This window comes from Vulpes vulpes, chromosome 13, assembly GCF_048418805.1.
Source record: "Vulpes vulpes isolate BD-2025 chromosome 13, VulVul3, whole genome shotgun sequence".
Taxonomy (NCBI): Eukaryota; Metazoa; Chordata; class Mammalia; order Carnivora; family Canidae; genus Vulpes; species Vulpes vulpes.
In genome coordinates this window covers 86,241,175-86,269,019 of record NC_132792.1, presented here as the reverse complement: position 1 = coordinate 86,269,019, position 27,845 = coordinate 86,241,175, and the positions used below count along the sequence as shown (strand labels likewise).

General features: G+C 38.1%; 1 protein-coding gene across 11 annotated transcripts in view; it reads left to right on the top strand.

Annotated features, from left to right (window-relative positions):
- Positions 1–27,845, top strand: part of PTPRM (protein tyrosine phosphatase receptor type M) — a 777,617-nt gene that overhangs the window by 271,300 nt on the left and 478,472 nt on the right. For all 11 annotated transcript variants that reach the window (XM_072734918.1, XM_072734917.1, XM_072734916.1 and 8 more), the window contains exon 3: positions 19,826–20,097. In XM_072734918.1, the coding sequence (XP_072591019.1) occupies positions 19,826–20,097 (272 nt within the window). The remainder of the gene's footprint in view (positions 1–19,825; positions 20,098–27,845) is intronic.

The following is a 27,845-nucleotide window of genomic DNA, read 5'->3' as shown; positions in this document are numbered from 1 at the left end:
TAGCATACACAAGGTTTGCCCACCATGCAGGGAACTTATCTGAGATGTATATTATAGAGGAATAATTTTATTTGACATGTAAGGATCTGTGATTTGTACCAAATTTGCTCTGAGATTGCAATGCCCTTGAGCACAGGAAAGCCCACTCCTAAATGTATCTCAACTTGTCAGTCTTTATTTTACAGGCCAGCTCCTGCCCTCTAGTTTCTGCCCCTGCTACTTCCAAGGAAATATGCTGACCAGTGCTCTCAATTGCCTCCCACTTGAATCCTTATTCTTGTGATTTTTCTGGCTCAGATGGCACACACATCCTTTAAAAAGTCCTCCTCTGAGAAAGAAGCCATTTCTGATCTGACCTCCTATTCAATCCTTCCTACTTACCTTCTTCTTTGTGCTTCCTCTGAACATCCTACCCTGCTGTATTCCTAGGATGCTTTAGATACGTCTGCATTCTCCTGTAGAATGAGATAGATAGTGGTCCCGGAGGCCCAGATCCCCATTCCTGTCCACTCTAAATCTGGCTCCTAGTTCATATCTAGACTATTAGGAAATGCATTATGAGGAACTTGAATGTATGATTTCTTGGCCTCTCAGCCTTCCCTGCAAGATTTTTTTTTTTAAACTGGAAGTTAGAAGTTCAGTAAATCTCCTAAAGAAATTCATGCTTTGTGCTTTTAAGTTTCTAAGTAAACAGAATAATGATTAAAATGAAACACACTCAGTATTTATAGTAATGTGAAAACTAAGTGAGGCTAACCATTTTTCACCGAGGATTTTCATGTCTTTAATATTTGAATGCAATCTGGCTTATTGTAGCAGGGCTTCGCAAGTGACAGTGTAATATTTTAAAATATTTATACTCGTACCTAATAAGCATTTTATACAGCTTATTTTGGAAAAATTGAAATGAGCTTAAAACTACAAAATATACATAGAACGAGTCTAAAAATTGTCACACTTTGAAGGCCTCTGTTTAACTTGTGTGTGGAAGTGACAATGGATTCTCCTGAGAATGTGATCTGTTTGGGAAGGTCAGTATACAACTGGGCATACAGACTTGGGTCCTCTGGTGGACAGAGGATCTACACAGAAAGGTCTTTTACCTTTTGCTTACAACCCAGCACACCCTTAGGATAGATACTCTGGTATTGGGGTATATGTATATGATTGTGTGTGAGATTGTGTGTGTGTGTGAAGTTGTGTGTGTGTATCTGTGTCTGTGTCTGTGTTAGAGAGAGACCTTCATATATTCAGGAAGCTAAAGTCCTGATGCAGATAGCAATGTACCTACCAGGAAAAAATACACAAAAAACCAAAGTAGACAGGAAATTGTAGGTGATATGTTCGATTGAATATTGGGGAGAAAACTTCTCCTCCATATTTGTATCATATTTAGGTGCCTGAAATTCTGTGTATTTTGAAAACATCTTTAAAATGCAAATGGGCTTAAAGGAAGGGGGAATCATAGAAAGATATGAACACCTAGTACATAAGTTCATAATTGCTTCTATGACATAGACTTCCTCAGCAGTCTGGTGAACCCTTCAGATTCTTTCTCAGAATGATGGTTCTGAACACATAAGATAAAATCCATACAATTACAATGGAACCAATTAAATTGAAATGAAGAAATCTAAATCTTTAAAAAACTGATATAATAAGAATGCCTCTATATTATCACTGTGCTAACAACGAATACATCTATTTACTCTGGTAATTTCAAAGTAGTTAATATAACAGTCATATGATAGGAGAATCTCTATACTTTTCTATCTGATGATAAAGGCACAGTATCACTAACATGACTGTGGTATATCTCCTATATTTGAAAGAAATGCTACATGCCATCAGAAGGTATTAAATATTAAAATATAATTTTATTTTCATGCAAGTTCACATATCCTCAGAATTTTTTCCATAGCCTCCTCCTAGGGATTTATCTGATTTTAGTTGAAAAAAAAATCCTTTTTTAAAAACAGATTTATTTTTATTTATTTATTTATTTATTTATTTATTTATTTATTTATTTATTTTTTGTGCATTCAAGGTAGGGAAGGGGGAGAAGTGGGAAAGATTTCCAAGCAGACTTGTTCTGAGTGGGGAGCCCTATGAGATCATAACCTGAGCTGAAATCAAGAGTCAAACACTCAACTGACTGAGCCGCCCAGATGTCCCTAGTTGAAGAAATTCTTAAATAAATTAATGGAAGGGCATAGAAGTGGAGGGTAGGAAATGTGAAATGGGGTGAGGAAGGTAAAAGATGAACTTGATGCTTCTGCTGGGGCTCTTTCTGCTAAGACTATTATACTGTGGCCCTGCTCTTGAACAGGCTAAGTGCAGTTCCTCAGTAAATCTGAGCAAATCTCTAAGTAATTTCACCATCATTTGAATTTAAGAGGTCTTGGTGTGCAGCCTGCCTGGGTAAATTCCTAAAGCAGGACTAAGGAGGCAGACCCTACGACCTCTATGTAGATTAGGTTATTGAAAGTCTCCATAAAACTTTGGCCAGGAATAAATGCAACATGTGCATACCTGTTATTTCTATGGAAGAAGGATGGAGATATCTATAGAAACTCAGTAGAGTTTCCCATAGTCGTACTTACCTTTCTGCCATTAGGTTTGGGTGGAAAAAATAAATTTGGCAATAGCATAAGTCATCAGAATCTCACCACCCTTTGACTTAAGTGTCTGTCTTTTTTTTTTTTTTTTAAGTATAAAAAGGTAATATAAATTTGATTTAATTGACCTGGGCTTGGTACTTTTGCCTGAGGAGATAAATGATGAGGATTTAAGTTTTTAGATTTTAAGCTTCCCTAGGAAAGAAGTGATCTGTTTTTCTTAAAGTAGCCAGTAAATGGTAGTTATTAAACCACAGGCTTTTTTAGGAGTGCCAATTTCTCTGAGCATGTTCTAATGTAAATATTTATTGAATGCTTTCTGTGGTTTAAGTGCAGCCAGTATTCTGGTTATCTTACCAATGAGTTATAGATCTAGGATCACTTTTAGTTCAAATCTCACAGGTGCCTGATAGAATAAGTGAGTGGCCTGGATGACATCTGTTTGCCTATTCAGTCTTTCTGTTTCGATATTCTTACTCTCTAGGACTTAACTTTTCTTGTTGCTCATAGATAACTCAACTCTCTATTTCCCTACCTACCAAAGAATATAAAGTCAGATAGATAATTTTAAATGTAAAACCAACTGAATGATTTTGAACATATTATTTAAGTTGAGTTTTTTCCAGAATGATTTTTAAGTATTCTTTGCCTTCAGTTCAGTTTTATCCTCTGGGTGTGGAAGTCATTCTGCCTAATGAAAAGGTTTAAAGATGCTCTCTACAATGCTCTAAAAAGAACTGCCTCTCTGGCAGTTAACTCTCGTGGGGGTAAAGTACCTTTCAAACCCTCAGAGTGATGTTTAGTTTTAAAGCTCTGACCTGTTTGTGTGCCAGGTGGGAGTTCAACTCTCTGGAAGACCACTTAAGTCAGCAATACAGCCCTTGAAAGAAGTTTTATAAAAGCAAAGAACCAAGCTGTAAAGAACAAAGCATTTTAATGTGAGCCACTATTACTTCTGGAAGACCTCAGTTGCTTTCCTGGAAAGACACACTGTGATTTCTAAAACAGCTGTAGAAATACTGCTCCCTGTGGGGTCAGATTGCATCTTGATTTGAGTTGTTGAATGTTGGTCCTTTGCACAGTTTGCACCGTGAATAAAGTGAATTGCAAGTATCCTTCCATCTGTTCAGATAAGGAGAATCATTATTTATATTTTTGTGGTGCTTTAAAATTCCCCAGTGATGGTCCAGTTTAGTTCTTAAATGATCCTGACAGTAATGCCAAAGTTACGTTAGCCACTCTTTTCTGCTTCTCTGCTGCTTGGAGTGTATGTCTGGCATACACTTAGAACTTTCTACTCTGATTATTTAATTATGTTGTTGCCTGCCCCTTTAGTCTTGAAACTTCTGAATGGCCATGAATATGTCTTCCTCATGCTCAATATCAGTGCCTGTTACTTATAGGGGCTTCCCAAGTGTTTGCTGAATGAACAAATGCAGACTCCCTAGGCCATTTTCTTTCCACCAGTGGTCTCGCTCAGTACCTATCTTGGGAGACTCAGCCCAGAGGTCTCTTCCTCTAATGGGCCATCACTAAACACCTACCTCCCTGAACTCGCTTTAGCACCTGTTTTCTCTATGCCCTGAATGATTCTTAGAATAGCTCCATCACTGTTTACACTATTATAATATAATTATTGGCTAGAGTTAATAATGGGGCCCAAGGCACCTGGGTGGCTCAATTTATTGAGTGTCAGACTGTTAGTTTTAGTCCAGATCGTGATCTCAGGGTCTTGAGATTGAATCCCACATCAGGCTCCATGCTGAGAAGGAAATCTGCTTGAGATTCTCTCCCTCTTCCTCTGCCCCTCCTCTCTCTTTCTCTCTCAAAATAAATTAAATCTTTTTAAAAAAATCAGGCTTGAGTCTTATTCAACTTTGAATCAATGAAGCCTACTACAGTGCCTGGCACACAGTAGTTAATCAATACATGTTTATTGATTTAGGAAGTGAAAGAAGATAAGGTTGTAATTATAGACTGGTTAGACCTTGAATGCTTTGCTCAGAAATTCAGAATAGAATCGAGGTACTTGCAAAATGCCTAAAGTTCGATCTTTCTTCCTAGAGTGCTAATTATATAAAGGATAAAAAGGAAAAAAAAAATCAAAGAAAAAATATTCCTACCAGTAAGGTACATACATTGATTTTAAAATGCACCCATTGCATTTTTTGTTTCTAATGTAATCTAGAAGTTAATCTGCTGCTAACAGAGTGCCTTCCATATGCCAGGTCATCTGCAAGGCTGGGAATGAAGAAGTACAAAATGTTCTGTTTTGCTTTTTGTCAGGTGGAGTTCAGTTGTCAGCATAATATGGAATCATTGTTTTTCTACATCATTTGGGCTAAAAATCATATTGGACACCCTCAGCTTTCTAGCCTCCCAATAGCCATTCACACATCAAATCCTTTGGTTGTAACTTAAAGGTCCCATTTATCCTTCTCCACTCCTCCATATCACTGCCCTATGTTGGTCTACCATCATCGATCTGCTATTCCTAATATTTCACCTACATGTTAACATAAAAAATTATAACATTGTGCATTTACATTCACTTCACTTTGCAATTCTATTCAGTGTGTTTATATCTACCCAATCTGTTTTTTCAACTGAATTAGGAAGAATACCTGTGTGAGTTATTCACAAAAACATTGGTTAAATGAAAGAGACTGGAATAAAAATACCTAAGGTAATCAGTGTCCTAAACTCTTCTCCATTTCTTCCCATTACATTAGCAGCAGTCACGAATGTATTATTTGTACAGGTGGTTCTCATGGTGACTCTTGACAAAACGTGTGAATGGGGGACTCTTTGTCGAGGAAGAAGATAGAGTGTACTTGGCATCGTCAAGTAGCTTTGCAAATCATCATGAATGTTTCTGACCCCCAGACTCTTTTAGCACTTAGCAGATGATGTTTGTCTTCTCTAGAGTTGTGTAAACTAAGGAAATTGGACATCTGTTTTGAATGATTTGACCTTAAGTCACATTTTTTAAGTAAAGCCATATGAGTATTATTGTATCATTTTATTGCATTAGGAAGCAACAAGAATAAACAGTATCCTCTGGGCTTCTGAAGAGATCAGGGGTTGATCTAATTGTTTATACAATATTAAATGTCTTATTTAAAATTCATATTTTCCAGTGAACCTTGGTACTTTTCAAAGAAATAGATTCGATTCTTATCTCCCTATTTTGCATTTGTCACTAAGCCTCATTTACTTGAGAAAAAATAATAGAACTAATTTTGGCTCCATACTGTCATCTTGAGCATAGTGGGTTTTAATTTGTTTTTAAGGAAGAGAATAGCTTATGTGATTTGAGAGTCAACTCATTTTATTTTTTAAGAGTTGTAATTCGAAGTTGAAGATAACCCTGATAACTTCTAGTATATTTTGGTTGTTATTGTTGTTATTTTTAATTTTCTCCAGAGAGCATACACCACAGATATTTGGTTGACTCTGCAATGTGCTACAAAATCTTGATTATATGTCGGTTTAAAATATCAGCTGTAAAAAAAAAAAAAAAAAAAAAAATATCAGCTGTAGAATCAGATTGATTGGATTAAAATCCTGTTTTTGTGTATGACTTTGGGAAGGATTTTTAACGCTTCTGAATATAAAATAATAATACTCATCTCAATGCATTATTAAGGGGATCAAATAAAAGAATGGTTAAGAAGTACTTTGTACAGTGAGCAGCACATAGCAAGCACATAATGGAGATTTAGTGACAACAGTAAGAATGTGAAGAAGAAGTCATGGTCATTGGCCACACTTAGAACCAAGAAAGCCATGAGACAGCTTCCTTAAGCCTCAAACCCACTGTCTCATTAGCCAGTCTGCTGTTAGCTAAAGTAACAGGGCTACTTTATGTAAAGCACTGACCATGATCATTAATAAATTAAAAAATCAACTATTTTCATGTTCGGAGAAGTTGTTTAGTATTTATATCCATTAATTCAAAACATTGGACAATTAAAAATATATATCCCTTTTGGCCAGCAAATTGGGCCAGCAGGACCCTATTCGGCAGTGTGTTCATATGGATGGCTATTTTATTGCAGGATACTTTGTAGTGGCAGGTATTAAAAATGTAGAACTGGGTCCTTATGCTCATTTTGGCCTAAAGAATTGTCTACATTATATTACTGAATAAAGAGCAAAACAAACTGCAGAGAAATGTGTCAGGTTATTATTTTTTGAAAAATATAAGAAAAGGCTAAAAAAAAAAAAAAGACTCACCTCAGGTATATAAATATACACCTGTGGTGCAGCCCGGGTGGCTCAGCGGTTTAGCACCACCTTCAGCCCAGGGCCTGATCCTGGAGACCTGGGATCAAGTCCCACTTCAGGCTCCCCGCATGGAGCCTGCTTCTCCCTCTGCCTGTGCTTCTCCCTCTGCCTGTTTCTCTCCCTCTCTCTCTGTGTGTCTCTCATGAATGAATAAATAAAAATCTTTAAAAAATATATATATATATACACACCTGTATGTATAGAGTTTTGCAGGAAATACACTACTACCTCAGTGGAATAAGTGTGTGGCCATTGAAGATACTGTTAGCTTTTTATCAACATTTTTTATTATTTAAAACTTTTATAATTAAAATGTTTATAATATACAGGGTAGAAAGCATATTTCTGTGTCCTCCTCATTAATAATGTCCTCAGACATTATTAGCTTTGGGTGCATAACACACTGTCCCCAAATGTGGTACCTTTTTTTGTTCATTTGTTTGTTTGTTTTGGCGGGAGAGACAGAGGGAGAGGTGGAGAGAATCTGAAGCAGACTCCACGCCCACCATGGAGCCCAAGGCAGGGCTCAGCCTCACATCCCTGACATCAGGACCTGAGACAAAATCAGGAGTCAGATGCTTAATCCACTGAGCCGCCTGGGTGTTCCCCAAACTTGGTATCTTAAAATAATACCCATAGCTAACAATTCTATGTGTCAGTTATTTGGGCCGGGTTCAGCTGAGTGGTTCTGCTGATCTGGGGGCTTTGTGTGGCTGTTCTTGCCTGGGCTCCTTCATGCAGCAGCAATAAGCTGTAGGATCGACTGGGGCCTGGGTGGGGAAAGCAGATCTCTGCTTCACAGGGTCCCCTTCCTCCGGCAGGCTAGCCAGGACTTGTTCACCTGGTTATGAGCAAGTTTTCCTTTTTCCATTGTAGCCTTAAGTTTCTCAGATTCGGACTTTACTTCTTTATATACACATGTATGTGTATTTGTGTGTATATTTTATAGATAGATTAGATCTATAGATATATCTGTGTATATATATTAAATATGAAATACAAGTACTATATACACTGTGTACAGTATATATGTATTGACTCAAGAGGCTATAGTGTTCTTCCTAAAATTATCTAACTAAAAATCAAATCAAATCGAATCTAACTAATGTACTGCTTCAAAACTGAGAGGAAGCATGGTATCATACCATGAGCACAGACTGAGTCTCTTTGCCTGGGATCATATCTCATGTTTACTAACCTAGCTGTATAACCTTGGACAAGTTACTTAACCTCTCTACATTTAAGCTTTCTTTTCTTCTCTAAGATTTAAAGGGGTAAATATATATACCACACTTAGAAGAATGCCTGGCACATATTAAATATTATGTATCTGTTAGCTGTTATTACTCCCCATATTAGTAGCCAATATATTTACCTATTTTCCTTTGTCACACTATACATGAGTCAACTCAGGTTTAGACCTTTCATAAGGTCACCTGAAGCTAAGTAAGATTTGTAGGTGAGATTTCTTTCCTCACCTGCTCTAGAAGGGCAAAGAGCATGACTGTCCTTATGATCTTTACTATTGGAATTCTGTAATAAATGACAGTGCTTCCTTTCTGAACACTTGCAGGAGCTTCACCAGAACCTCACAAACATTTGGTCTTTGAAATTTTTACATATCTAAGACGTTTACATTTGAAATTGTATCCAACATTTACTTTATTTTAAATTTCATGATTTAGTGGTAAAGCTGAATATTTTCGCAGACCTCTCTTTACTAATTGTATTTTTGCTAATGCAAATTGCCTTTTAATATCATTTGCTATAGTTTTATTGATATCTAGGGCAGCCTGGGTGACTCAGCGGTTTAGCACCACCTTCAGCCCACGGTGTGATCCTGGAGTCCTGGGATCGAGTCCCACATCAGGCTCCCTGCATGGAGCCTGCTTCTCCCTCTGTGTCTCTGCCTCTCTCTCTCTCTCCCCCCCCTCTGTGAGTGTCTCTCATGAATAAAAAAAAATCTTAAAAAAGCTTTATTTATTGATATCTTAATGTTGTTCCTGATGAATTAATCCAACAGATTCCTTAATTTCCAGACCATTTTGATCACTTATAAATTTGATATTGTATCCTCCATTTAATGTGGAGGCCAGTTTAATTTCCTCTACTGACTAACCTTGTCAAGTTTGGATTATTTCTGCTCTCTCCCCCTCTGACCAGGCAGCGCAAGTCCCTGCGGGGCTTTGGCTTCTGACCCTCTGCCAGGCTCATGAAACATCTTCAGCAAAATCTTTGGTTCCCTCTTCAGGATTACGGGGAGCTCTCAATTATGGATGCTAACAGAATACTTACAGTGTTTTGGAGAAATATTTTTTTATGGCAAAGTGATTTTAGCTAACTCCTTTTGAGCACCACTAGCAGGCTCCTGTTAAACTGAAGAACAGTTACGTTTGGTTTACATTTTACATAGAAGCTCACTGTGTAATTTCTTCTTAAAGCAAGACACAGTTTAGTCTGTTAGCAGATACACATGTGAAAAAAAATTATCTCTAAGTCAACAGTAATTTACGGGGAAAATAAGTAGACACTTATATTGTGATGATTTGTGTCATTCTGAGATTTAGAACAAAACTGAACTAGTTTCTAAAGATGTCAATCAATAAAAAAAAACCTGACGTATGGGAAATTAAGCAGTCTCTCAAGAAAGTTCTGAACAGTATACCTGTCACTTCTCCATTGTACTCATGGCTTTTTCCCCAGATACAGTCATTAGCGTCAGCAGATAGTTAAAAGGTTGTGTTTGCTTTACTTTGTGTTTGTTTTTTACTTGTAAATTATAAAGCGCACACATAGTATTTTCCAGCTAAGTCACTGAAGCGAGTTTTGATGACATACTGTAACGTGAATTAGTTCTCAAAATAGCTTGACTTTTCTTATGAAAGGAGAGCACATTACTTCTCTGGATAGAACCTCCAGGATGTCTTCCGTTTGCCATAAGCCTCTTCATTCCTTCTTTAAAAAAAAAAATTAATTGATATATAGTGTATTATTAGTTTCAGGGGTAGAATTTAGTGATTCAGCAGTTGCAAATAACACCCAGTGGTCATTCTATCACATGCGCTCCTTAATACCCATCACCCAGTTATTCCATCCCCCCACCCACATCCCCTCCAGCAACCTTCAGTTTGTTTCCTAGAGTCAAGAGTCTCTTATGGTTTATCTCTCTCTCTGATTTTACCTCATTTTATTTTTCCTTCCCAGTCTCAAAACTCTTTTAAAAAAAGAGTTACCAGTTGACAGTTCTAAATCTACACATTTTACAGGCCCTTGAGGTTGTGGTTATGTAAATGTTGGTAAACTTAATGGGTTGGGTTTGTTAATTCTGTGCATTTTTTTCTTTCTGTGCTGAATACAAAATATCTAAAATACAATTACAGCTGAGCTGTGAGATTTTTGCTGGAGGAATTGGTCCAGGGTTTATTGTTCATAGTTCTTAAAATGCCCAGTATATAATGGACACTCAGATGTACCCCGCTGTGGCTAAAAGTGGCCAGGTAAGGCAGATGAATTTATTTGGGTCAGCTCAGTGTTTTTATGAATAATAAATGGTAAAAATACCCATTCAGTTATGCTTTGAATCACTAAATTGACAATTGTGTATTTTTGAGCCTTTTTATATTAAAATATCTTGAAGGAAGTGCTTTATGCACATTTTTGGTATATGGTATGCTTATGATGCTTATTATTTAGGTGTATGCTATGCTTTAGTTATGCTTATCATTAATTTTATAGCACCTAGATTGATGTGGCATTCCCTTGGGGAGAATAGAGTGCTGGGTACCAGCCAGTCTGACTTGTAGGAAGGCCCCTGCCAGATGAGCCCATCACCTCTTCTCCCAGGAGAGTGCCACCTAGACTCAGGAAATGAAGAAGTGGCACAGTTAGATGGTTTTGCTGGGGCTTTCCTGTGGTGTGATGTTACTTCTTTACCATCTGGGGTATTTTCACCAGCTTATTAGGACTGTGGCAAAAATTAGTGCACTTAACAAATGGTCTTGCCATTGGTAATATTTAAGAATCCAAGAGAAAGACAAGAGAGAGGGCAAAACAGAAAAGCAGATATGATTGTTGGGTGAAAAGACCATTGTTTTATTAAAGTTTTACTCTCTAGGGGTTGCAAAATAAGTATTCACATTTGTACCAGGGTGAAATTTTTGAGAGGGGCATAGAAGAGGCAGTAGCTGATGAAGGATGCATGACATCTGGTCTGCAGAATATGGATGTGGCTGCGGATGTGGTTTTATCAGGCTGAAATGGGTGCTAATAAGTATTTTTAAAGTGGTGGTGGCACCTCCCTGCAGAGGCTTTTGTTCCTTTGAGCCTTGCTCCCTGAGTTCATTTATTTCTCCACAGGCTTTCAACTTCCTTATTTTGTGAGGTTTCTCATTGGAAAAGACATGTTCCTTAGGACCATTGTTAGTGCTGGCTGAGGGAACAGGAGGAGGGATATATTTTGGTATTTGAAGGATGAGATCAAATTTAAAATTACAAATTAAAAATAAAAAGCACTCTTATGAAGGAAGCGGATGGAGCACAGTATAGATCTTGTTCGTTTTGGTGATTGGGAAAGGAGTTGCTGTATGACCTGAAAGCATACATGGATGGGGTATAGAATCTGTTGTGGGTTGTGCCCAGCATTGTTTTACTTACGTATGTTGCAAAATGGAGCAGAATAGAATGGGAAATGTGAGTATAATACACATACACATGGCAGGAGGAATAGTGACACACATTTCTTCATACAAGTTTTGTATGTTTGTGTGTGTATTCACATGTAACATCAGATGTGTGTGCTGGGATGAATATAAAATGTATTTGGGGGATCCCTGGGTGGCGCAGCGGTTTGGCGCCTGCCTTTGGCCCAGGGCGCGATCCTGGAGACCCGGGATCGAATCCCACGTCAGGCTCCTGGTGCATGGAGCCTGCTTCTCCCTCCGCCTGTGTCTCTGCCTCTCTCTCTCTCTCTCTGTGACTATCATAAATAAATAAATTAAAAAAATAAATAAATAAATAAATAAATAAATAAATAAATAAATAAAATAAAATGTATTTGGTACTATGTTGGGTCAAAGCGTTTGAAAAACGTTGGTTTTAGAGCATTGCATTGAGAGTTTGAACATGAAAAATTCAGATTCCTTTTAGCTCCATCGGATGCTGTTGGTCGACCCTTTGGTGAATTAACTGTCCTCTGTGTATCTGTGGGTCTTTATTGTTGCGAGGATTTAATGAGATGGGAAAGATATAGAACCCAGCCCAGGCACTGGGTGGCACAGTTTACTTCCCTGCATTCTCCTTTTCTCAAGAATAGCCAAGATGTGTTTTTGGAGCTTTCTTCCTCTCTTCCTTGCCTCAAAGCTAGTTATTTTCTGAATTTAGTCTTGGTGTTGTCTTTCCATTCCCTGTGATCGTGTTTGCCTCTTCTCTCTCCATTCACTTCCTATGTTCCCTTTGTGTTTTCTTCAGCCAATTTCTTTCACAGTCAAAGGGTTTGGCCTGATAGCTTTCATCCTTGGGTTGAGAAACCAGAGAATTTTTTCCCCTTCCTTTCTTTCAATTTGTCCGTCTTAGTATTTTCCTACCACATTAAGAAAAAACTGTACATGTGGGTACTTGGGAACCAGTATACTATTTCATGTGAACCTTAAGCCTATACCACTTGGTGTGGTCTGCACGTCAGAGCTGGTCAACACATTGATCCTGCCCATGACCGCTATAGAAATCAAGAGCAAGTCATTAGAAAATTTTATAGAAATTTGACAGTGATTTACATCTATTTAATCTAGTAACAAATTTGGGGTTGCATTTTGCAAGTCTTTTTATTCTTTTGTGAAAGTCCATATTTATTGCATTTTACATAAATTTGATGAGATGCATTGGATATTTTTAAAAAATGGCCCCTCATCATAGAGTGTTCAAAAAACACTTCTCTAGACAACTAAATTGTTACAACTGGTATGTATAATGGGTTAGAAGAAGAAAGAATGGCCATGTTAACTAGAGGCAAGATGTACACCAGCAAAAATGGAACTTACAAATCCAAAATGGCTTTTGGATTTTAAGTCTATACATTTGAAGACATGGTCATAGAGGAAAAAAAAAAAAAAAAGACAAAACAGCCAAAGTAAGAGAAAGGCCGATCATCCATGTGCTTTTACTAAAATTAAGAGGTTTAAGAAGTGAATTTTATAATGGCATTAAAATTTGTGGGGGTGGGTAATGTTCCCTTCTTGCCTTTGTTAGGGAGGAAAAAATTTCTCCTGTGCCTCAAGGGTTTTTTGGCTGGTCTAGGAATTTAATTGACACAAGACAGATTAACAGGAGAAAATAAAAGTTAATTACATATGTACAGACGAGGGGAAGGGGTTTGTAAGACTATCAGGCCCTCAAGCAGTTAGGCAGTTGAAGCTTAGAGGCCATCCAGAACCAAGGAAAAGGAGGTGGACATCCAGAACCTCAAAGGGAAGAAGGATGTTTCACAGGAAGATGAAAAAAGAGTAAATGTTTGGCAAGTAGCTGTTTGCTGGGTCATGCAGAAACAATGGGACATAGAGAAGAATTTTAACAAACAGACTTTTGTAAGTTCCTGCCTGTCTACCACACTTAGCTCATATAGTAATTATCTATGATGATGGCTCACTTTCTGGAGCAGCTCCTCTACCTAAATTCTTTTAGGGGGAAGGTCTAAGTTTCTTCCTGAGCCTTCCATTTCTTAAAAATAATCTGCCTAAAATTATCCATATGTCAAAGAGACACACTTTGAGGTGGCAAATTTTGCCCCTTTGCACCTTCTAGGTTCTTTGCCTGGTCTAATCATTAAATTAATATAAAACAGATTAAGCAGAGAAAACAATCAGAAGTTTAATATCATGTACCCTTCCTGTATACATGGGAGAGACCCTAGAACAGGAACTCCCTAAAATGGCTGAAACCATCATCTTAAATACTATCTTCAGCTAAAGACAGAGGATGTTGGAGGTGGTGAGTCTGGGAAGAAAAAGCAGTCAACAAGAGTAAGGTTGTTGTGAACATTTAAGTATTTGCCTCTCTATTGATAAGTTTCTAGAAATGTGGTTTTCCCCTTCTTCCTGGTACAGGAAGGGAGACACTGTTACAAATAGAGCTTCCCATGGTAAGTGTCTCTTATGCAAGGCTAACTTCTACTCAGTTTTGAGAGCTTCCTGTGCCTGCTGTTTAGAATAACCAGCTACTACTAGGTATTTATCCAAAGGATACAAACATAGTGATTCAAAGGGGCACCTGCACCCCAGTGTTATAGCAGCAGTGTCCACAATAGTCAAACTGGGAAGAGCCCAGATATCCATTGATAGATAAATGGATAAAGTTGTGATATAGGTAGGTAGGTAGGTAGGTAGGTAGATAGATAGATAGATAGATCACAGTAGAATACTATATACACATAGTGGAATACTACTGAACCATCAAAAATAATGGAATCTTGCCATTTGCAATGATGTGGATGGAAATAGAGGGCATTGTGCTAAGTAAAATAAGTCAATCAGAGAAATATGGGCACCATATGATCTCACTCATATGTGGAATTTAAGAAACAAAACAAATGAACATAGGGGAAGGGAAGGACAAATAAGACAAAAAATAGAGAGGGAAGGTCAACCTTAAGGGACTCTTAACTATAGGGAATAAACTGAGAGTCATTGCGGCGGGGAGGGGGAGTTGGGTTGGGGAATGGGATAGCTGGATGATGGACATTAAGCAGGGCACTTGATGGAATGAGCTCTGGATGTTTTATGTAACTGATGAATCACTAAATACTACCCCTTAGTTTCAGGGGGGTAGAACTAGTAATCCACTGTATGTTAACTAAATTGAATTTAAATAAATAATTTTTTAAAAAGAGAGGGAAAAAGAATAGCCAGCTTAAAATAATCCCCATGCCAAAGAGACACAATTGGGGTAGAAAATCTTTTCCTTTTCAAGTTGATAAAATGCTGCTTCTCCACCAGCCAAAGTATTTAATAACACCTAATACTCTCTTTTTACTGGATGAAAGAAAACGCTCCTTTTTTGTTGGGCACACAAAGTTTCTGAAATGTATGAGGAGAATTCATGCAGTTTCCTTCGCCTTTAAAAATCTAGTTTTTACCACAACAATGCAAATTTTAATGACGGGGTAGAGGGGAATAACTAATTATATGTAGCTCTGGCTGCTGTCACAAACAATGATGGAAGATAGTCCAGTCAAAAACATTTGCCAGTAGATATGATTAAGCTAAATTTAATTCACCCAAAGATTTAAGAATGTGCATTTTTCATGTTCTTGTAAGAGTCTTTCCTTTCCAGAGAATCCAAAATAAGGATTCTTAAAGTCCTTCAAAGGGTGCTTTTAAAACTCTCCCATTTGAAGCCAGCTCTGTTCCGTGGAGCTCTTTTCATTTGCCTGCAATGTTATATTCTCAACTTCTACACTTGTGACTTAAGGGTGTTTTGTTATTCGAACACAAGCAGAATTTCTATGCTAATTTGAATTCTGATTTCTTTTATTTATTTGCCCAGTTGGAGTGTTTTTTTGTTGGGGAAAAAAAAAATTGAGGTAAGGAAGCACCTACTGAGGGAGACCCAATTAGTCTTTGAAAATGCATTTCCTCACAGCCAAAACATTGAAGCAGGAAGTGAAAATTAAACATTCAGCCATACAGAGATATTTTTAAAAACAGACTTAATAGTCTAAAATTGAATATAAATGCCTTGGATCCTTTAAACATTGGCGAGTTAATTTTATTTTCATTGCCGATAGGTGATGAATTCAGTTAAAAGACATCTCTTCCATCCTACCTGCCATTTCTGTATTCACAATTGTGAATTCACCCCCAGGATTCTGGGTTTGCCAGAGTGTGCTAAATGTAAGTGTTCACACTTTCTCATGTAAACTCACCATAAGACAATCAAGTAGAACTGTCAGGAAATACTTGTGTTGGCTGAAATGTCATCTTCTGTACTTCGAAGCTGTGAGATAAGACCTCATGACCACACACAGAAATAAAGATCTTCTTCCCAAAGCTTAAATGTAGGGGCAAGATCAAGTGTGTTAAAGGTTTTGTAACCCTTCAATACTAATGTTCCTTTCTCATGAGAAGAAACTTAGAAATTATCACTTAGAGAAATAGGAATAGGACCAGGAGGCTGTGAAGAGGACAGGTGGAAATAGATCAAGCTCTATGGTAAGGAATTGCAGGTAATTTAGAGAAGCCACACATTTGGTTGAGGTACGAGAAAAACAAAGTAATAATAATACTCATCACCAACATTTTCTGTACTTCTGCTATATGGCATGCATGGTCCTAAGTGCCTTTATACATTAACATTAATTATGGGAGCTACATTAAAATCCCAATGGAGAGACTCTGGATGGAAAAACAAAAAGGAACTCTCAGGTGACCATACCCCAGGGAAGGTGCTTGGTAAAGGGAGACTTTTCCCTAAAAACCGTGTGTATTGACCATAGTGCGTTCAGGCGGCTTCTCTACTGTCAAAAGGAAGAACAACTTTACTTGTGACCAGTCCAGGCATAATTGCTTTCTGAGGCCAGAACAGGTGAAGAAGGTGGCATGGATAGAGCTGGCACTTCCAGCAACACCACACCCATGTTCTTGGAAGATCTCTGACTAATTTCACAGAAGCACATACTTGGAAGTGATAGATTTTCTGAGAAAAACGGGTTTGGGGCTGACCACTCAAAAGCTGGGCAGCTCTGTAGCTGGAGAGCCAACAAAAACAGTAACAACGCTTCTAAAAATACTAGTCTTATCAACTCCTCTCTGGCATTCCGAATCCCAGTGACTGCATCCTCAGCCCTGTACCCTACGGCTCTGGCTTTGTCCTTCTGCTACAGTTAAGTCCCTTCTAATAGAGATCACTTTCTGCTAACTTAAGAATAGGATTCAGGGTTTGTCTTCTCCATCAGTCAATGTTCTTCCTTTTCAACTCGGGAGGGGGGCAGAAGCTCCACAGCTTCTTCTTCTGTTCTTGCAGTTAACCAGGCCGCTTCACAGAATGGAGAGGATGGCTCTGGAAACCACTCAACTTCTTGCCACTTCTTCCCCTGAGTGAAGTCGCCACTGCAGGACTGTAGTTTTGTTTAAAAGGTCATCATGAAGCCCTTTGTTGAGATCGCTTGATAACTTTTAGGTCCTGCAGAAAGTCACACATGAACCCGAGGGACTTTAGTGTTATATGGATGTCATGCCCCTAATTGCTAATCTGATTTGAGCTAACCTGCATTTCAGAAGCACCCCAGGTAACAAAACAGACTGTATTTTTTTGGCTTGAAAAGGTTAAAAAGGAGAAAGGAGTATAAAAATTATGATCATTTGAGTGTTTATAACTTACAATACCTAAATTTCACTTTGACCTCAAGTTAAGAATTTCTGCATACATTAGACAGCTCAGAAAGCTGACGCAGCATTTTGTGCTGGAACGGAGTATAGTGGAGGATCGGTGGCTCAGCTAGAAGAATAATATTTTTGGGATTCCTGGTGATTCCCTGAACAGTAATGGTAGGAAGCTATCCAGTTTATACCAACATGTGGAAAGAGACTTCTCTGTTTCAGCTTCATCCAGACATCCAAACTAGATGTCACAGGATACAGGAAATACACATTTTGCCATGCTTCCATGTTTACCACCGTGACTGCCTGAGTTTCACTGATGGAAATTCTGCAAGAAGTACTTTCCTTGGCCTTAGGGCACTACTACATGTTTTGCTGATTCAGCATTGGCCTCAAGGCCACATCATGGTGGGCCGTGTCACAATACACATTGTAACTATGTTGTGGGTGATGGAGCCCCACTTGATCAAATACAGAATAGATCTGCTCAGATTTACTACAAAGAGAAAAGTACGATTTTGAACTTGTGTTGTAAACACCAACAGCCAGCTTTAGAGTGGTGATGGGGTTGGTCGACCCTGCCTATTTTGAAGATTTGTTTTTTGTTTTTGTTTTTGTTTTTTACATTTTGTAGAATGCAGCTAACCCCGAATCATTTCAATGATATTCCCTTGCTACTTGTTCCCTTTCTGAGCCCCCAACTCATTCTTAAATCACATTTGTAGTTCTTCCTTATTATTGGAATATATGTTCCATAGATAACCCTTCCCTTGTGGCTTGGCTTTCATATTTCCAGGTGCATAACATTCATCTCTTGAAAAATTGCTCTGTTTTCAAAGAGCAACTATAATTTTCCTTCACTGTCGTGAAGGGCTTTGTTTTCTTCATATATGCTCAAATGGCACATGAAGAAACATGGGGTTATTGGAGTGTAGCAGGGTGAGTAATGGGCTGGAAGCTCAGAGGCTCAAAGTTTTGCTGTGGCCACTAACTCATCCTAAAACTTGGATAAACTGCTTCCTAATCTCTCTGTGACTCAATTCCTGTTTGTCTTTAATGTCATTAACACTACTAGCTCCTCTTACTAACAGCCTTCAGTAAACATTGTCTAATATTGTTTCCTTAACAGTAGCCTATTAATTTATAGAAGATATAACTACATTTATGTTTTTTATTTTGTCCTTGTAATAATTCTCTGGGAAAGGTGATCTTCTCCTTTTGCTGTTTAGGAAATCACAGTTTGTAGACAAGAAAAGAAAAACTACACTTCTTCTAGTAGTGTATGTATGTTTATAGATATCTGTTGGGTGTGTACTAAAATATATACACACACAAACATACATACATGTGTGTCCTTGAAAATTATGGTTCACAATAGGGGAAATTTTAAAAAGACTATTCAACTGGGGGAATAGTATCCTCATCCAGTAGAAATCATGAGTCCAACCATATGTGAGTAATACTTTCTTTTTTCATCTTTATGCTCCAAATTTAGGTGCTCTTTCCCCTAGAGCTTCAATACATTTTTCCTCTCTGCCAAAAAGGCTTTATGATGTTCTGTTTTCCCTTTTATCCCTTTTATCTTAGAATATTTTGCTTTTATCTTCCTTTATATTTACATAAGCAAGATAAAGGCAAAATAAATGATATATAAAATTAATATAATTATTTTAATTGCCATTTCTGTTGATCTTAGACATGGGGAGGGCCTGAGTGACACAGTTGATGCCAAGGTATCTGAAAGCCTGAATCCATGTGGAAATTCTTCAGCAGTCATGGGTAGGCTAGTGCTGTGGATATAAAGATACAAATTGCTCATAGATATTTCTGCAAATGACCATCCTTTGATTCAATGGTTGCATCAGTACATGCTGTCATATCTGTCACAAAAACATCTCCACTATCAAGAAGTCAGTTGTTAAAGCAATGGGGAAGGGATGGTAGCACTAAACTGCAAGAGAATTATATTGTATTGACAAAAAGGAGAATCACAGGGCCAGTGAAGTTTTCTAGGATTCCACAAATTAGGCAAATCTGTTCTCTCTCTCTCTAGGTTACATGAGAATATTAAATGGCTGCAATTACCAAATGGTGGTACCAGTAGAGAATAGTATGGTCCCATAGAACTTTCTGAGGTTCTATAGAGAGGTTCAGTATCTGTGCATGCCAATGTGAGAGCAATGAGCCACATATGTCCAGCCACACTTGAAATGTGACTCAGGACCTAGACTTTTAATATTACAGATTTTACTTAATTTTAATATAAATAGTCACATGTGGCTAGTGACTACCAGATAATCAGTGCAGGGCAGCAAATTATGCATATTTTTGTTGCTTAGGAGACTAATTGCAGTAACTTCAAGGGAACTTTCTATTCACTGTTCTTGGCAAACACTTGGAGGTGAAAAGGTATGAAAGAGACAGGAACTCTAAAAGCCTAAGTAAGATATGGTGTATTGCAATGTCAACCCACATAAATGATGGCAGCTTGACAAATGACCAGAAATTAGTATTTCAGGCTGTAACTTCCCTTTGATTTTCTTTCCATAGGCTCTTTCATGCTGGTGAACACATCTGGAAGACCTGAGGGCCAGAGAGCCCACCTCCTCTTACCTCAGCTGAAAGAAAATGATACCCACTGCATTGATTTTCACTATTTTGTGTCCAGCAAGAATAACGCTGCTCCTGGGTTACTCAATGTCTACGTGAAGGTTAATAACGGGCCTTTGGGCAATCCTATCTGGAACATATCTGGAGACCCTACCCGCACGTGGAACAGGGCAGAACTGGCCATTAGTACATTCTGGCCTAATTTTTATCAGGTATGTACTTTGTTTTCATTTCCTGTTTTTGATGCATCTTCTAATTTCTGAAAATATAGTTTGTATATTAGTATAATTGGAGACTATAAAAAAGTATAGGTTTTTTTTTTTTTTATATCGAGGTTAGGGAACCTTATGCTTCCTTATGGTAAGGAGTGTGTTCAGTGTGTTACCTTGAAAAATGAGTAACGAACACCTTTCAAACTTGTTTATGCATATGTTGTTTTAAGAAAGTAAAAGAAAAATAAAAACAAAAATGTTGTTTTAAGTGACCCACAGCAGGGCAGGAAACGTTATCTGCAAGTGCTATATTAAATAAGTTGTATCTGACCAACAGAGACATAGCACTTGATTCTAAAAGAGGAAGCCCCTTTTGTTCATGGGTTTTCTCACAGGAGTAAATGTCATTAAGAAGTGAGCCTCAGTGGACCAGCTAGCTAGGTGCATTCCTTGTTCGCATCCCAGTGGAAAGAAAATAACATATATAGGCTAAGTCCTTGTCCTGGAGGGGCTGCTGTCCTGTTACTTGGGATATTCTTTTAAGAGCCACGTTACCCATGTGGAGTTCTCCTTTAGAGTAACTAAAGAGTGGAGGCCAGGAATAGTTAAAAAGTGGCACCAAAGCAACCCTGATGTCATGTCTCTTCTAGAGGAGAGTGACTTGTATCACAAGATCATCCTGTCTCAGGATCAAAGGGGGGGAATTAGTGACAATGGCATTTGGTGCTTCCCCCCCACACACACACCTTTGTCCACAGTACCTTTAAATAACTTGATATTGAGAAAAATACTCAATTAATTTCAAGCTAAGAGGATTCATTAAGAGGATTGAGATATTTTGCTTCTCTCTTCCTTAATTCCTTTGGCTCGCTTAGGAGCCAGCTGGAACATAGATCCAAGATCATCTCTCATATTTAATTGAGGTGCTTGGCTAGACTCAGGGAAGGGAAATCTGAGTCTTCTCAAGGGCTGCTCATCTTCCTAATGGCAGGCACAACACCCAGGAATCCATTTTGCAGGTTTGGTGTTTATTAGGAAAGATGCATCAATCCTAGTTCCTCTCCCCCTGGATTTGATAATGGGAATAAATGGGCTGTCACTGTTGTGCCTCATTTGTCTCTCTACCCTTTTACCTGCAACAATTTTTAGAATTTAATGATTGAGAGATACATGTGTCTTGAATAGTACATGTGTAGATTGTTAAATAGTACACACATAAATTGTTCAAAGTCTTTTAAAAGCACACTTCTTTTAAGAGTGTTAAAAATTAGGTAGGTCTAAATTTAGCAATTTACTGTTAGGAATTCATCCTAAGTAGGGAAAAATGGTTGCAAATAATTAACTATAAGGATTTTCATGGCAGTTTATTTATAATGATGAAAAATCAGAAACAGTATTATTTCCAACATTAGAGCGTTAATTAATTTATGTTACCTCAATACAAAAATGCATTTTGCAACAATTAAGAATAATGTCATGGGAAGCCACTTAATGATCTCTTGAAGCTTATGTTGCTAAGGGGAAAAACTGGTATAAAATGATAAATCCCATTGTTTAAATTTTATATATTATGTTTTTTTAATTTTAAAATAATGTTTATATGATAAGGTATATATAACAATGTATAATATATATTATAAAATAAAGACTAAAATATATGCTGAAATAAATATATTAAAAAGTGATATCTCCTTAGCTAGTAGGGTAACAGGTGATATGAACTTTTTTCTTTCTACCATCTGTCATATTCTAAATTTTCTCCAATGTATATGTTCTGTTTTATTCATAAAATGCCAAGAGAATGGGGCATCTGAGTGGCTCAGTCGGTTAAGCGTGCGCCTTCTGCTCAGGTCATGATCTCCAAGTCCCAAGCCTTGCATTGGGCTCCCTGCTCAGCAGGGAATCTGCTTCTCTCTCTCTCTCTCTGTTTTCTCTACCCCTCCCCACTGCTTATTCTCTGTCTCTCAAATAAGTAGATAAGATCTTAAAATCTCAAAAAAAAAAAAAAAGTTTTTCTTCCACAGGGAAAATACCCTATTTAACAAATAACCTTTTTAATAACTAGATTAGCAATCAGTGGCATAATTAAAAAAATTGTTTCTGGGACAAAGTTTCTTTTTCCATAGTCTTAAAAAGGAATCAGGGGAAGTGAGTTTGGTTAAGCTAGGTTTCAAAAATTTTTATATGATGGACTAGGCTAAGAAGCTGTGCTTTTAGAAACTTTTTTTGGAGGAGACCTTACCAAAATAGAGAGGACATAGGTCTATGATGTTCCCATTGTCCCTCTGGAACGTGCACTTGGTTCTGCCTTAGACTCCAGGCATATGCTGGATAAAGGCAGTGGGACAAACTTATAGGCAAGATCAGAAGGTACGTCTGCTCATCTGTGCTCCGATTTTCCTCTCTTTTACGTTAGCACTGCCCACCCAGAATCTCTAGGGGTGAACACCCTTGGGCCCCTCACGCCTCTGGAGTCCAATGCATTGGTTTAGTTTTGACATTGGCTGCAATCCAGATCTTACAGTGGTATTTTGCTTTTGTCTAAGCTCAGGTTGCTATGACAAATTACCATAGAGTGGGTGCCTCAAATGATAGGCATTCTTTTCTCATGGTTGTAGAACCTGGAGGTCCTCCTGCAGGATTCTCATAGATTTAATTCTTGGTGAGGGCCTGTCTTTTAGATGGCCTCCTTCTTGTCTTCTCACAGTGTGCTCAGTGGCCTTTCCTCTGTGTGTGCATATGGAGAGAAAGAGCTTTTGTCTCCCTTCTTCTTATTAGGATGCTAATTATGGGGGCTCCACATTCATGACCTCATCTAAACCAGATTGCCTCCCTAAAGCTGCATCTCCAAGTATCATCACATTGGGTTCAGGGCCTCAACATATGAAACTGGGGAGGGACACAGCATTCAGTCCCTAACAGCCTTGGCACATCTAGTTCAGACAGTTTAAATGAGAGGAATGATTTAGTTTAATGATCTTAGGAGATCAGCCTTTAAAAAGGAATTATGGAATTATATTGAAAGTGAGGTGGTCCTATATATCAGGCCATTGTGATTTCCAATGAATTCTTCCTTTCTTGGGCTCTTTTGAATAAAATAGTTAGCCGCCCCAATTGTGACCCTCTGACCCCCACCCCCCAGATCCACCTACTTCCCGCTCTAACCTCTCTTACATAATGAGCAGTACATGACTTATCAAGTTGAATCAGAACCTAATTCTCACTATTGCGGGGTTTTTTTGTATATTTTTTATTGGAGTTCGATTTGCCAACATGTAGTATAACACCCAGTGCTCATCCTGCCAAGTGCCCCCTCAGTGCCTGTCACCTAGTCACCCCATCCCCCTACCCACCTCCCCTTTCACTACCCCTTGTTTGTTTCATAATTACTATTTCTTTTTGGTTCACTGGTTGATTCATTAGGAATAGCTTTCTACTTTTGATTTAAAAGTGGATTTGTAGAGATTCTTTAATACAGCATTGCTAGGTTGTTAAGAATCTGGTGATCAACATCTGTAAAAGGTTTGGATCCACTGAAAGGTCACTTGTTAGTTTAATTTCTGAGCCCTACCACCAAACATTAGTTTTTAAAGTTTTAAAGGCATAGTGAAAGGCATATTTCTTCTTTATCTGCTGGGCAGTGAACTTACTGAAATCATTACTCTAATAGTAACACAAGCTATCAGATAAACGGCACTCTGTAGATGAGATAATAGAGATATCAGCAGGAAACCTTCCAGACACTGAACAATAGGGCTTAAAATCACCATGGAAGACCTGAATGATGTTTCCCAGTTGGAATGAGAAAGGCAAACCATATTAACAAAGGCAAGTAAGAAGGAGAACATCTACCAAATCCTATTCCTACCCCTGGCCCAAGGTGTCAACCTAACTGGAGATGACCAGAAAACAGTTAGAAAAGTAAGTTGCCTGTGCATGGGCAGCACTGCCCAAGGAAAGAGCTTCCTTGCCCAATGCAGCCCTTAGCTCTTTGGGTCAGCTTGCCTTTACTGAGGTGATGGCTATCATATCCTGATGCTCTTAAAAACGTGAATCGTGTGAGCCCATCTGCTTTTGCGTTAATTTCCCACCTCGATTTATCTATCAGAAATTCTGTTAGTCTAAAGATGTGAGTCTGCCCTATGTGACTATAGTTAACCTTTGAACATTGTAGAGGTAACGAGTGCCAACCCCCCATGCACTGGAAAAATCCATGCATTACTTTTGACTCCCCTAAAATTTTACTAATAACCAACCTACTATTGATCAGAAGCCTTATCAAAAACATAAACTGTTGATTAACACAAATTTGTATGCTATATGTATTATATATTATATTCTTAAAATAAGCCAGAAAAATGTTAAGAAAACATTTCAGGTTTCATATTTAGGTCTTTAATCCATTTTGATTTGTGTGTGTGTGTGTGTGTGTGTGTGTGTGTGTGTGGTGTTAGAAAGTAGCCCCATTTCATTTGTTTTGCATGTAGCTGTCCAGCTTTCTTAATACCATTTTTAAAGAGCTTTTCCCCATTATATTCTTGCCTCCTCTGTTATTGATTAATTGACCATATAGGGTGTGGTTTATTTCTGGGCTTTCTATCCTATTCCATTGATCTTTGTGTCTGTTTTTGTGCCAATACCATACTGTTTTGATTACTATAGCTTTGTAGTATAGCTTGAAATCTGGAATGATGATACCTCCAGCTTTGTTCTTTCTCAAGATTACTGTTTGGGGTCTTTTGTGTTTTTTTTTTAAAGCTTTTATTCATTCATGAGAAACAGAGAGAGAGAGAGAGAGGAAGAGACACAGGCAGAGGGAGAAGCAGGCTTTACGCAGGAAGCCCGACATGGGACTTGATCCTGGGTCTCCAGGATCATGACCTGGACTGAAAGCGGCGCTAAATCGCTGAGCCACCTGGGCTGCCCTCCTTTGTGGTTCTACACAAATTTTAGTATCATTTGTTTTAGTTTTATGAAAATGTTGTTGGTATTTTGCTAGGGATTGCATTTAACCTTGTAGATTGCAGGGCAGCCCTGGTGGCTTAGTGGTTTAGCGCCACCTTCAACCCAGAGTGTGATCCTGGAGACCGGGGATCGAGTCCCACGTCAGGTTCCCATGGAACCTGCTTCTACCTCTGCCTGTGTCTCTGCTTCTCTCCCTCTCTGTCTCTGTCTCTCTCTCTGTATGTACCTCCATGAATAAATAAATAAAATCTTAAAAAAAATCTTGTAGATTGTTTCACGTAATTTGGATATTTTAGCAATATTAATTCTTCCAATCCATGAGCATGGGATATCTTTCCATTTGTTTGTGTTATCTTTAATTTCCTTCATTAGTGTTTTATAGTTTTCCAAGTACAGGCCTTTCACTTCAAAAAGGAAATGTTTGTAGTGCTGTTCTGTAATTATTGAGAAAAATGCAGGTGTAAGCAGATTCACAGAGTTCATACCCGTGTTCAAGGGTCAGCAGTATTACATTTTAAATCACAAAATTTTAAAAATATTTTCTGGTGTCATGTGAGCATAGTTCATAAGAGTCAATTTCTAAATGATGCCTTTTTACGATATAGACAGACCATTTCCGTATTAGAAAGCCACGGGCAAGATAGTAGGACATGAACATCTGAAGGAACTGGGACCCTTGGGAGACCCTCTGTCAGTGCACTGGAAATCAGCTTTCCCCCAGACATCACTTCTACATTAGTGAATTTAGGCTGCAAGATACATTAGAGAGATCTAAAACATTTCTGTAGAGTGGACATATACTTGAAATATTAGCATATTAAAATATTTCTTGTCTGTAAAGCACTTTATTTCTAAAAGATGCTTTTTACACTTTATTAATAGTTTTGATATGAGTTAAGATTGATGAATTAACTTTTTTAAAAAAGATTTTATTTATTTATGCATGAGAGACACACAGAAATAGAGAGAGGCAGAGACACAGGCAGAGGAAGAAGCAGGCTCCATGCAGAGAGCCTGATGTGGGACTCAATCTCAGGACTCCAGGATCACGCCTTGGGCCAAAGGCATGCACGAAACTGCTGAGCCACCCAAGAATCCCCCCAGAATTAACTGTTATAAAGGACTTTCATATTATAGTATTATTTGGAAATAGGCTGCATCATAGTATAGTAGAACATATACCATGAGTTAAGCAGAACTGACTTAAGTATCAACCTTGTTTACTTGTAAGTTTGGGCAACTGACTTAAACCTATGGAACCTCACTAATTATGGAACAAAATAGAGAGGCAGTGCATGGTGTAAAGATAAATGGAAAAGCACATTTAGGGTGTGCTAGCATTTCCATAAATAATGGTAGTTTATTAAGATTAAGATTGTAGTAGACAGAACAAGGGAAATAGCTAATATTTGAGTGCTTTCCTCCTAAGTCACTCTTTAAATGTATTTAGTGGAATGGCTGAAGATACTCAGTGAAAAAGGGTTACAGGAATGAATCCTTCCATGAAACTAGGTGAAATAAAGTGAACCCGGTTTCTTTCCAGCAGAACTTTCCAGACCTTGCTCTCATACAAAATGCAAGGTGAGGTTTCCTGAGTGTTCCTGGTATTAGCCTGCTCTGGACTCTGTACCATGGGAAGCAAAGGCCCCACATAACTCCAGGGTTTGCCACACTGGGCTCCTTGCCCCTGTCCTCTCCTCTCTCTCTGTCTCTCTGTCTCTTTCTCTCTCTCTCTCTCTTTTTGTTAGGAATGGCAATTGGGTTTTGGCTACTACACACTAGTTGTTTCTCAGCTTGGTCAGAGTCTGAATTTTGCAGTTGTTGGATTTGGAGAGGTTTTTGCTAAAAGTAGACACAACTACCCTGTGTACTTTCTCTAAATAGTAAGTTTCCAAAAAAAAAAAAAATAGTAAGTTTCCTTGGGGATCTTTTGTTTTCCTACTCTTTCCCCTAACATTATCTTAACTCGGCATTTATTGAGTTTCAGAATGTTTCTTAGCAAAGTATTCTTGCATTGTAATTCATTTCATGTAGCTTTTCTCTTTCTTTCTTTCTTTCTTTCTTTCTTTCTTTCTTTCTTTCTTTTTCTCTTTCTTTCTTTTTTTTAAATTTTTTTATTTATTCATGATAGACATAGAGAGAGAGAAAGGCAGAGACACAGGCAGAGGGAGAAGCAGGCTCCATGCCGGGAGCCTGACGCGGGACTCGATCCCGGGACTCCAGGATCGCACCCTGGGCCAAAGGCAGGCGCTAAACCACTGAGCCACCCAGGGATCCCCTCTTTCTTTCTCTTTCTTTCTCTTTCTTTCTTTCTTTCTTTCTTTCTTTCTTTCTTTCTTCTTTCTTTTTTCCTTTCTTTCTCTTTCTTTTCTTCTTTCTTTCTTTCTTTCTTTCGTTCTTTCTTTCTTTCTTTCTTTCGAGAAGAGTATTCTACAGGTACAAATCACAATGGTAACCTGCATGGAACACACTTAATTTTAGGTTAATTGCTGTTCATTAAAACATAAATTGTCAAGTATTTGGTGATTAACACATGCTTAATTTCTTAATTACTGTTTGTCCTAATTGCTGCTATTTAGAATCTGCTCCTCTGTTGGGTGGCAGCAGTGAGCACTGCTGGCTGCCTGCTTTCATAAGGGCACCTGGGCTGCAGGACCAAGTCCTTTGATTTAGACGTTGACTTCCTGCCATGTTAAGAATAGTATTTTCCTCTCATAAGCACTTTCTTGCTTTATTGTGCTAATGAAAATAGCACAATATAGTGATAATGAATCTAGTGAGAG